Source organism: Acipenser ruthenus, chromosome 1 (assembly GCF_902713425.1).
Source record: "Acipenser ruthenus chromosome 1, fAciRut3.2 maternal haplotype, whole genome shotgun sequence".
Taxonomy (NCBI): domain Eukaryota; kingdom Metazoa; phylum Chordata; class Actinopteri; order Acipenseriformes; family Acipenseridae; genus Acipenser; species Acipenser ruthenus.
In genome coordinates, this window is record NC_081189.1 from 113506269 (window position 1) to 113519123 (window position 12855).

At 40.0% G+C, this 12855-nt stretch overlaps 1 protein-coding gene across 1 annotated transcript in view; it reads right to left on the reverse strand.

The window, feature by feature from the left end:
* Positions 1-1602: 1602 nt before the first annotated feature.
* The window catches only part of LOC117421518 (spermine oxidase-like), a 32750-nt gene continuing 21497 nt past the window's right edge, over positions 1603-12855 (reverse strand). Inside the window, exons 4-7 of the mRNA XM_034036017.3 lie at positions 10953-11126; positions 7799-8492; positions 5576-5736; positions 1603-2035 (exon numbers count right to left, since the gene is read on the reverse strand). Coding sequence (XP_033891908.1) covers positions 1883-2035; positions 5576-5736; positions 7799-8492; positions 10953-11126 — 1182 coding nt within the window. The 3' untranslated portion in view covers positions 1603-1882. The remainder of the gene's footprint in view (positions 2036-5575; positions 5737-7798; positions 8493-10952; positions 11127-12855) is intronic.

The window sequence follows — 12855 nt, forward strand, 5'->3', positions numbered from 1 at the left end:
TACAGCAGTACCAACTATAAAGACTCTTAGGCAACGCATCTGGTCTGTATCATTACGGCAAGGAGTTCATTTTTAATGGACAACAATGGTAAATAGAACTTAAGAAAACCAAAGAATACGCCTTGTATTAAGTATTATAACAACTCAGTGTGCTGTCTATGCAGCTATAATTTTGAAAGTTACATGACCTCAATATGGCAGCCATATAAGGTCATAGGTCAACGTCATGATCACCAGCATATTAAACATGAAGAGTTTACATAGCCCTAAAAATATGAAGTTACTACCACAAATGGGTAGTCTGGAAAATCAACTATTAACATTAATGAGATATTAGTAAGGAAAATTGTGAACTGAAGCATGGGCAATGATTAATGAGATATCAGCAGTAATATGCTATGGAGACGGGGTTTGCAAACTCATAAAAGCTCCCCTTAGGGCTGTTCTTAATGATATGGTCATAAGAAGAATTGAATTGCAACAGTGGAGGAGCACAAACACACAGGACTTCCCTGTTTGGTATTTAAATACTACAGTGTTCAGGTATCAGATTCTCTAAAGGACCTATGGAGTGTGGGGGAAAGACACCAACACAAGTATTAAAACCTGGATTACACCTTTATTTTTTCACTTGGAAAACCTGTAGAGAAAGTGTCAGTATTCCAACAACCAAAAAAACATTTATTTAGAACAGGGAAGCCAGGCAGTTCACAGCTCATAATAAAAGGATCTCTGTGGTGAAGCATTCCTACCATTAATGAACAAGTATAACAATCTCTATTTTTATATATAGTTCCCACCATAATTTCCATTCTTAGAGGATTCTCCCACATAAAGCAGAAGCTTACTCTTGGCTCATATGAACAGTTTGACAGAGTGATACTGGAATAACTGCATTGTCAAATCCTGCCCCCCAAAAAACAAAAGAAAAATAGCTTGTATAGTGGAAAAATACTTATTTCCAGATCCAATATATTCTTCTGCACCCGTGACAGAATTAAAGCAAATATCATACCCAGTTCGTTGACAGCCACGGGTTTTTCCAGAATAAACTGGCAGAGGGATTTCAATTCAAGTACATGTAAATAACATAACAGTTAAGAGATAAATATACATGGCTGCTACAATCAACTAGTCTTACACTCTAACAAGCAACAGGTGACTTCATGCATCGTACTTTGTATGGAATTACAGTTTGTAGAATTGGGCTTACATATTGAAGTAGATTCTCTGAATTGAAGCAAATATGAATTCTGTACCCCAAGTTGTCAGATATTAGAGGTAAAAATTGTAAAAGCACTGCCACAAAGGGATCTTTAGCCTTTAATATTTGGAAACCAAAAACCATATAACCACAATATGGCAGCTGTACTGGGTCACAGGTCAAAGTGAAGGTCACAGCAATGAAGGCACTAGCCAAACATCTTTAACCTCAGAGCGAAGGACATAGTAACATTCTGCCAAGGAGTTTCCATCACACTATATATGTGAACTTGGTACAGCTGGTATTTCAGTTTTATACCATAGGAACCTCAGGATGACGTTCAGATGAAATTACATAGAAAAGGATAAAATACAAAAAAAAAAAAACTAAAACAAAAGTAAGGATCAATAATGCGATATGCTTTATTAGTTTTTAAAACATTAATTTTAATACAGAAGGCACTTACTGTACAAAAAAATTAAATAAAAGATGAGTTGTTAATGTATTCATTCAAATTTAAAAAAGAAACATGTTCAGCCAACATTACAAAACCTTTCAAAATCAATTCTAATTAAAAAAAAGAAGAAAAAAACAGTTAAGTGAATAAAAAAAAAGACATCCTACTAAATATAAAAAGATAAAATTAGACACACAATTGTATCACTAGTCAGTGGTTCTTTAACGGTTAGGCTTAGCAGTTTCTGCATTGTACAGGTCTTGATACAGTTCAATGAGGCGAGCAGCCTCTCTCTGACCAGACAGCAAAGCACCATGGGTAGTGGAGTAAAACTTCCTGTGGGTCGCTTCTCCAGCAAACAAAACCTGCAGAGGCTATAGATATGGGACAAAAAAACAAACACACGTGTTAATGCAGTGCAACATCCCATAGCTAAGATAATAGGTTCCATTTAAATGATTCAACAAGTGGCTATCTAAGCACTGCTGTTTTTAAATGTATTAATTTCACTGGCAATGCAATAAATATTCAGTGGAATAAAAGTACAAGTGTGCAACTAGGAGGCTGTGTGGTCCAGTGGTTAAAGAAAAGGGCTTGTAACCAGAAGGTCCCCGGTTCAAATCCCACCTCAGCCACTGACTCATTGTGTGACCCTGAGCAAGTCACTTAACCTCCTTGTGCTCCGTCTTTCGGGTGAGACGTAGTTGTAAGTGACTCTGCAGCTGATGCATAGTTCACACACCCTAGTCTCTGTAAGTCGCCTTGGATAAAGGCATCTGCTAAATAAACAAATAATAATACCTCACTAATACAATCTAACCTATGTTTGGCTTAATTTATTAAGTAGGTGTGTTACATACATTACATGCACACATTACAAATGGAATACAGTGAATAAAGTAACCACTCTGCTGTTGTAAACTGAATCACAGTGCAGCAATAACATTGCATAATCCAGTCACGTTAGTATTATAAATGGATGTGTTTCTGGATATAGAACAAAATAAACTTCAGATTGCAGAGCCTTCAAAAAGTAAATGTCAGTGGGTAAAAAAAATCATTTTGCACAGCATGGAATTGCATGCTGAAATTCACACCAATGTTTACAGCACTTGAGTACAGCTATGGCCATCACCTTATAGAATTAACTAATTTAGCTTCATAAAGTCGAATGAAATCTGCTGAACAACGTTATGTTAACATTTTGACTTACATACCGCTTTGTAGTTTTCAATATATTTAACAAAAAACTAACAAATAGAAAAATGTGACATTTAAAAATCTAACATGAAATACTGTACTACTATTATGGCTTCCGGGAGACACTTGCTATATCATTTTGTCATTTCTTTGGTTACATGATGTTACATTTTTTTTTTTTTTATTAATGTCGCAATCTTTTGGGCATATCAGTAGATCAGAACAGAAGAAACACAGGGTGGGGCGTCCATCCTACCTCTTAAACTTTGTGTTTTATTTATTTTATTTATTTATTTATATTTATATAGCGCCTTTGACCAAGGCGCGTTATAATTATTAAGCTAAACGGTACAATCAAGAGAAATGGCGGAAGGAAGAAGGTACGTTTATTGAGCAAGGGTGAGGAAGTAGAGAGTGGTGCTACTGTGAGAACAGAGGCTAAGGCAGGGTTGGGCAAGTAAGCAGGGTCCTGACCGGGGGTTAGGGGCTAGGGCACGCAGTGGGATGGGCTAGGGTGAAAAGATGTGTTTTAAGGGAGGAGCGAAAACTGCGTAGTGTAGGTGACTGTTTTATATGGAGTGGGAGTTTATTCCAATGAAGGGGAGCCAGGAGGGAGAAGGAACGGAAACGGGATTGGGCACAGGGCGAGGGTGGGACCGAGAGGGACAACAGAGTTTGAGAGCGTAAGGGACGGGAGGGAGCATAGTAAGTGATAAGTGCAGCCAGGTAGGGTGGGGCGAGACCATGGAGTGATTTATAGACTAGAGTAAGGAATTTAAATAAGCAGCGATAGTAAACAGGGAGCCAGTGTAGCTGAAGGAGAAGAGGGGAGGTATGAGAGGAGCGGGGGAGGTTGAATATGATACGGGCAGAGGCGTTTTGAATTTGCTGTAGTGGTGTGAAGGCATAGGAGGGAAGGCCAAGGAGAAGGGAGTTGCAGTAATCGAGGCAGGTGAAGATGAGAGCATGAACCAGGAGTTTAGCGGCAGAGAAAGAGATGGAGGGGTGTATTTTGCAGATGTTAAATAGGTGGAATCGGCAGGTGCGTGTAGTGGCCGAAATATGATCAGCAAGGGAAAGGGTAGCGTCAAAGATGACGCCGAGGTTGCAAGCAGAGTTAACCGGAATGAGGGACAGGGGAGGACATTAAATGGTGGGGGTGGGAGGGGGAGAAGAAGGGGAGGGGAAGAAAAGGATTTCAGTTTTTGATGGGTTGATGAGGAGGTAATGGCGTGCCATCCAAGACTGGATAGCAGTCAGGCATGCAGTTATATGGGTGGAAAGGTCAGGGGTGAAGGAAGGGAAGGAAAAGAAAATCTGGGTGTCGTCAGCAAAGAAATGGTGGGGGAAGTTAAATGAAGAGATTAGAGCTTCAAGAGGTGAGGTGTACAGAGAGAATAACAAGGGTCCGAGGACAGAGCCCTGGGGAACACCAACAGTCAGAGGGGAGGAGGGAGAGGTGAGGCTGTTGAAAGCAACAGCAGAGGTGCAGGAGGATAGGTATGAGTGCAGCCAGCTAAGGGGTGTTCCAGAAATGCCGAGGTTGGAAAGGGTGGAGAGAAGGATGGGATGATCGACTGTGTCAAAGGCAGAGGAAAGATCAAGGAGAATGAGAATTGAAGAGAGGCCAGCGTGGGAGGAGTTGGCCAGATGATTCTGGACGGTGAGGAGAGCAGTCTCTGTGGAATGGGAAGGACGGAAACCAGATTGGAATCGGGGGAAGAGGGAGTCTAGTTTTTAAACTAGATTATTCTTTTTTTCATATTGTTTCATAAAAAAAAAAGAATTTGAAAAGTGGATCAGCTGAGGAATGTGTCCAGGAAAGCAGTCTTATTGGAAATGTTTATATGAACAAAAGCCATTGGTTGCTAATTCAACGCCCAAGGGCCATAAAGTTGTCGTTAAGGCAAAAATGGTGGTGGGGCGGGGGTGGGGTGGTGTTGACTCAGGCAGGGGCAAAATTACAGGCATTATTGCATAGGGAGTATTAACATTAGGTAGACAGATTAAGTTTACAATCAGACATGCTTAAAAATTCAAAAGGTAGAGCACAGCTCACAGTCACGATAAAGAATCAAAAAGTGCATTTAACATATTTAATGACTGGTGAAATACATTTCAAAGCTTCTGCAGTATGTACACTGTTTTATCATTTCAAATCTTTTCACAAAACGAACATTAAACCTTAAAGCTGCAGTGTCCAGTGCAAAAATCATGAAAAAACACATTTGTAGGTGAAAAACTCTAAAATAAAAGTCGCTACATTTAAAAAATAAATAAACAAGTAAAATTTCCGCCAAACTCCATGTCTTCATTATCTGAACCAAAGATAACCCTAATCCTGAATCATTCAATGCAGAGAGCAACTACTTCTAGGCTGTTTTTTCTATTCTCATGAGGCACAATATTTCCCCTCAGGCTATATACACGTGGTTATTAAAAAACGGAAATTAATGGTGAAGATTTGAGTTTCAAATTTTTCAAAGTTTCAAAAGGGGCACTGACCCAGCAGAATCCGGTATCATTGATTCGGCATCAACGATGTGGCTAGTTAACACATTCTACACAAGTGCCTTCTCACCAGTGCGTTATATACCACGTCATCACAACCTCCTTTGATTTGTACTCTACACATCTGGCCACACCTATTAGTCTATTACAACACCAAGGTCTTTCTTCTGGTTCTCGGGTATTGTGCGATGTGGTGCACTTACAGGTGCTTTTGTGCTCTCAGTGTAAGGCAGCGGCATGGCAAGCTTCTCCACGTCAGTCCCGGTGGAGCCGACACGTGTGAAGGAGTAGGACCCACGGAAGTGTGGATTGCTTCCCCAGGACGAGCGCAGGATCCTACGAGGTTTCGGAATGTTTTGGTTCCCTTTAAAGAGAGAAGAAAGAAAACAAACGATGTTAAGATTTGCATTTAAAACACTGTGAGGACAGAAAATGTAGTTTAGGCTTAAGTATTCTGCACTTCTCTCTCTATCATTATTATTATTATTATTATTATTATTATTATTATTATTATTAGTCTTGTTCCTTACACCTGACCACCTCCTGGCACCTCCTCAAGACTCACCTCTTCAGACAGCACCTGTAGAACTCCTTTTTTCCCTCTGGACACTATCACTCTTCCTTAATGCACTTTACTTGCTCTTATCTGCTCCCTATTTTACTGCATTTAATCCTGTACTTTACAGAGTACTGTACTGTAATCTGCCACAAGTGTTATTCAGTCTGTAGTATTTTGCATTTAATCGTATCCTGATGTAACTATCACTGACACTGTTATCTGCTCCGATATTGATTCGTATTTTGTAATATACTTGTACTTACTAGAACTGAAGTCATTGTACTTTTATCTTGCCCTCAATTGTATTAATACTTGTACTGTGATTCTTGAAATGTATTTTTTGTTTACGACTGTAAGTCGCCCTGGATAAGGGCATCTGCTAAGAAAATAATAATACAATGCATTTAACATGTTTCATATATTTTAAAAGAGCAGCATTTGAATGAGAGGTTACTTCCATTATGAGGACTGGGTACATCTCGATTCCCAGTCTTTTGAATATAAGTCATGTTATTTTTATGTAGCACAGCTGGAATTTTATTTTGTTCGGGACCCAGGGCTTGAATTTCATTTCTGTGTGCTGGGGGGATTTCCTCCCTATGCTGCAGCCAATGGGGGGGATTCCAAAATTTTAGAGGGGAATGGCAAAAGAAAAGACACTTCTGCATATAAAAAACTATATATATTTTACTGCATCATCATTCACACTGGTGTTGCTTTAAAATGAGCTGCTTTCAGGAGACCTAATCACTGTGAAACAGAGCGCTCTCCATTGCCTGACATGATGTTTTTGCATGCAGCAGAAGAAAAAAGTGCTTTTCTTTTTAACCAGCGCTCCAATTTCTTTTTTTTAACTCTTTACACTCAGTCCTATTTCCGCCTGTTTTTCACTGTTTTCATTTATGTATGTTTAACTACTGGATAGTTTGCACTGCATGCATGTAACATATCAAATGAAATGCCACAAAAATTTCCTTTCATATTATGTAATATGCAACAGGATCAGGCATACTATATGTGGTAGAGATGAGAATATATGTTTTAAAAAATAATCCCAAAATAATCATGTTTGGTCACTGCTATATATATTGTAATCATAGATGGCTCAAAATAAAACACTGCACCATTGGACCTCAATATGAAATGAACATGCAGTGTACTGAGTTTCTATAATCCTTAAAGATAGCGGCCGAGAATCACGTACGAGAGAATAAAGTCTCGCGGCACTTCAAATATCCAGCACTACTTTTATTTATTTATTTATTTTAACCAGAACTACTCAGAATGCGGCTCATAGTGCTTTCGTCACTGACACCCACTTCCTTATAGATTGTTGTAGCATTTCAGGGATTCTAAATTGGGTGAAAAAAACAAGTAGTTTGGTGTCTTAACCCTTTGCGGTCCTATGTCGGACCAGGTCCGACATTACAATTTTCCCTTCCCCTTCATCAAAAAGACGTAAAAGACAGGTCTCTAGTCGTTTTTTCTCCAGAAAAAGCCGAGAAAACCATTCAATGGCCGAGTGAGACCGACAGGAGCCGAGAGAAGTCCTGAATATCAATGGGGCACTATAAAAGCTCTCTTTTGACACAAAGTGCAACTAACTTCTAATTAACTTTAAAAGAAAAAAATCAAATTCAAGGAGGCAGAAATTACCAAATTGAGCAGTTGAATTAGCTGGGCTAATTTCTGGCCAAGACACATTGGCTTGTCATGAACTTTGCAACTGAATGAGCGGTTCTCAAGATTTAGAAGAAAAAAAAAAAATGTACAGAGCAAGTCAAAAACACCCCATGCAACAGTGTTTCCCTGCTTCCTTGTATTTCACTACACATTGAACTTATCCCCCCCACCTCCCACCTCACACCTGTAAATTTCCGCAGCAGTTCAGCGCAGGTCTCTGCAACGGTCTCATCATCATATTTCTCCATGGTGAGGGCCTCATCGCCGCAGATCCAGCCACTCAGCATGTAACCGTAGCGCTCAGGCGGGTACAGAACATCGAAGCTGCAGATCTTTTTGTACCAGAGCTCCTCTGGGTAGGTGAGGTTCTCAAGCAGTGCCTCGTCCTCCCACACAAACTGGATGCTGTTGCACTCTGGGCTCCAGAAGGGCTCTGAGAACTCCAGGAAGATCTTATCAGTGGTGCTGATCCCCAGCTTCTCAATGGCCATCACCTTGTCCTCGGGCAGCCCGGGGCTGAACAGGACCTCATTACTTTTCTTCAGGACGCCCAGCGAGGCCGTGACGATGACGTGGTCAGCAGGGATTAACTCGCAGTCCTCGCACTCCACGTAGACGGGATAGCCCTGGCACCGGTGGTCGCTGTTGTGGTCTTCGCTCTCTGCGATCTCATTGCGCACTGACCGGTTCCAGTGCACGCAGCGGATGGGCTTTTGTAGCTGCAGGACCCTCTCGGGGATATCCCGCGCCAGGAGCTCCACGATCTTGATGAAGCCGCTGGGGATGACGTGGTGGGCTCCCGGGATCTCTGTCCACTCCCCGAACTCGCTCAACGACACCTCGTCCATGCTGGGGGAGCTGCTCTCACAGCTTTCCACCTTCAGGAATAAAAAGGGTTCCATCAGTTTATTTACAGTGACTAGTGGAATTAGGGTTGGCCATGCTCTGGAGCTCTGGAGCCGGAGTGGAGCTTGCCAGTTTTCCGAGCTGAGCTCCAGAGCTGGAGCTGGCGATGCTGGAGCGCTCCGTAGAGCTGGAAAATAAACAAACAAACATTACAGGATCCTTTTCCTCAACCAAAAGTAATATCATCAACTGTGACAAAAATCACCTCTCTGCTGGCTATAGTAATACTTCAAGCTATATAAAAATGCTATACTTTTTTTTTTTCAAGAAAAGTGTACACTGCCCTCGACCCCCCCCCCCCCCCCCAAATACTCACAGATCTCATATAAAAAAGGGGCTGTCTTTTTGTCCTTGTGGGCTACCAGATTTATTTTTGGGGAACAAATTTTACAGATCAGAATAAAACCTAGCATTTATTGTACCTAGTAGTTTACCAGTTTCAGAAGAGCAATAGATTTAAACGTCAAAAAGCACACACACACACACACACACAATCAAGCCCCAATGTGCTATTCTAGGCTACAAGTGTTTTGCAAAACAATAATGTGACAGGTTGAACTGAAATTGAATTCATCAAATCAAATACTGCATCTGCAGCCAGTGTCTTAACATATACAATCCACAGGAAAGTGAAAAAGCACCTGACCATCCCAGTCACTAGATGGTGCTATAAACTTTGTGGTTGAGAGTCTATGCCAGTGAAAATTTTGATTCAATGTTTTGTAATGGAAAGACATTTATGCAGGGGGCCAGGATAAAAGTAAATTTACCAGGTGATAAACAAAAGCCACTTAAGGCTATTAATGTGTAGCTACCACTTAATGTGTAGTTACCACTTAACTAGTTGCATTGTTCTGAAGTCAATATGTTGTTTTCCATAGCAGCACTAAAAAGATACATATGACTACTGACTTGATACCCACTATTGTATACATCTATGAAAGACGAATGTGGGTAAAGCAATGTAACTGAAATCGTATAAACCTATAACACAGACCCTGATCAGAGCTAGTTGGAAACCCTTTCCTAAGGTAACATGTGATAGTCCAAAATGAATGCTGATTGGGGTCTGTGAAACTAGTCTATAGTTTAGATTAGTACAATACAAGGTAACAAGACAACATTCCATCTAATACTAAAGTTACATGAAGTCAAATTTATTTAAATCAGCACCATAATGAAATCTTAACAAGCTGAAGTAGGATTCCATCCGCCTAAGTTTGGAAGAGAGAGGGTATGGAATGGGATACCTTGCCATGCTGTTGATGCTGAATCATTGGGATCCTTCAAGACCGACTATAAATGTTTGAGATCAAGCAGCTATTAGGAACCGGACTAACACCGATGGGCCGAACAGCCTCCTCACGTTCCTATATTTTCATGTTCTCATGAATGTGTGCTGGCAGGAGTTAAGTTTGAAAGCTCACTTTCAATAAAGAGATGGCGATGATTTACTTGCCTGTTACTCTCCATAAGCATCTCCTACAAGATCACTGCAGATTGGGGCCATACAAACACATTATTAGCCTTGATTAGGCATTGAAACTTTGCAAAATAAACTTTTAGAAATCTAAAAAATAAAAACCCTTTATTCACATTACATTTCCTCATACAATTGCAATAAACTTTTTTTTTGATTTGGCAAAAGTATTTGTCGTACCCAATTCATCAATAGTATCATACAGTTATATGTAAAAACGTGACTCATGTAGCTCAGAAAGTATACAAACACAGTGGTATGAAGTGCATGCGCAATACCACTGCCTTTTTTTCTTTCATTCAAAAGACAAGGACAATAGTGTAGCTTTCCTGAAAAAACAAAACAGACATTTAAAGAAAAAAAATTATTTGTCTTTAAACTTTCTTTTAAATGCACAAGGAAATTCAAGAACATCGACTGGACTACAATTGGGAAAAAATACAAAGTTGAATGGCCTGTCGGCCTGTGGCGCAGCAGCAAAGAGGATTCCTCAACTAAACAAGCGAGGCCTTGTGTGCTTAATGTGTATTCCAATAACTAAGAGGAAGCATTTAATTACCCAGCCTAGATGAATTAAGTCAACATGTTGACAGTGCAAACATTTCAGTCACTTCTCTCGTCTCGCTAGCATTAAACCATATGCTTTACATAATGTGCCTTTGCTCAAGTACAAGATCTGTTTACACACAATATAGTGAATAAAACAATTACACACAGTCCAGATGATGCCAGCAAGTCTGCATTCGTCAAAAAAAAGTAGTAGCTCAGTCAAGATGGCAACAATCCTGTGCAAAGGACCAAGCAGACATGAGCCTCAAACAAGTTTCTAATGCAAATGGCACTCCCAGCAGCTGAACACCCCTGGATGGTTTCCATCTTTACAGCAAGTCAAAAGCCACTGGTCAGTATTCTGATCAGATATTCAGAACATAGTCCAGCAAGATAGGCTCACCTTTAAATACTGCTGCAGCATGGCGAGTTTGAGCTTCTTGGTGATCTCTGAATCATCTGGATCCAGTCTGATGCGTTGGCGCACCACATCCCGGGTGAATATGCCAACACTGTTTTGGCTCTCGGCACCAACTGGTTTCCCACTTTGGAAAAACTCCTGAGTCAGCTCGTAGACCTTCAGGAGGCAAAAACAAATTTAAAAAAATTGATTGATGTGAGCAATACTCCTAGGCATGCACCTAAACTTTTAAAACTAGATATCCAAAAACACAATACTTTTTGTCTGGTTTCTTTATTGAAAACTGTACTGAGATAAGCTGGCTGTTTTTGATTCCAAAAACAAAACGCAACGAATATAGCCGTAGCCAGTTTTCTATAGTTTATGTGTATATTTAAAAATATTTTATTTAATGTAAATGCAAAAGAAATTATACCACTTTAAAAAATAGGTTCAATCACAGCCTAAACCCAGACATGAGTCTCCACTTTCCATAATGAGCAATCAGATTACACCAACAAAGTTAACAGATGGTCTTTCCACTGCATTACAAATCCAAATCACTGAGCTCCAAAACTCTGCATGGGGATCCCTGTGAATCTGGGTTTGGAAGAAGTAGCAGGGCTTCATCACTTTAAAACTGGATTATCAAAGAGGAACAAATGACAGATGAAGGGCTGTCCCGATGTCCTAAAGACATTCAAAGTGTAACATGCACAAGATACAACACCTGATAAATCATTTATGTATAAGGCTTTGTGCAAATTGTGGAAATTTTCTTTAAAATTCACGGCAGTGTCACAGGTAAAGTATCGTATTTCGCGGAATGTGCATGGAAATATGTTATAAATTACATGTACAGATTATTATTATTTTTTTAAAACAGCAAATATACAGATGCACGGACATCAAAATTAACATCAAAGTTACTCAAGCACTTTATAATAGCTTGTGAAACGGTGTCATAATTAACAGCCTGTAGGTAAAGTGTACCTGCAAGGACAGCTTTCAGTTCTAGTACATCAGAAGCATGTTCACCATTTAGGTCTTGCAAAACAAATACAATGTGTAACCCATACTGATCTTGGGTATCAGTCGCCCCGTCAGTGTGACCACTGACAAGCAACCAGACTGTTTTACAAATTCCATAATCTCCTGCTTGTGATACCCTGCAACTTTAGGTAAGTATTCATGTCTCAGCTGGGCTGATGAAAGAATCACTCCACATTTGCTATACTCAGTCTGAAGAATTTCCGTAACTTTTGGTTGTACAATGTTTCAAAAGGGATATTTGCGCAAACAAATGCCTCTGTCAGGTCAAAATTTAATAAGTGGACTGTTGGAATATGGAAATCACCATTTTTTGTTTCTTTGCAAGTAAAGCAGTCGCAGTACTGCTCTGGATTTCTGCCTTTCTCTTTCGGTGAATATTTGAATCTAAATGCCTGTCAACAGACGATTCTTGGTAGTGATCTACAGTAACGTTGCAGGACGTACAGAAGAGCTTACCTCCATCGCTGTGTAAAACTCCTGCTGGATACTGCTTTATGTGATCTGCCGCAGACACATTTTTAGCCTTTTTAGAGACATCCATTTTCTTGTTTACAGTGTGCAGTATTTTAATTTCCCGCTTAGATTGCATATAGTCACAGGACATAATCACTGCACAGCACTGTGTGCATGACGAACATTACACGCAGGTACATATCAGAACTGTACAGTTTCGTTAATGTGATTTTTTTTGTATGAAATACAAATAATTATGAAATTATTTTTATTTAAGAATATTGTAAAAATCGCGATATTGGGCTAATATCACGATTTCCGCGCAGCCCGTGAAATCGCGATTGTCACAAGGCCCTATTTATGTAGGACGCTGTTTATTAGAAACATGGCACAGGTTACC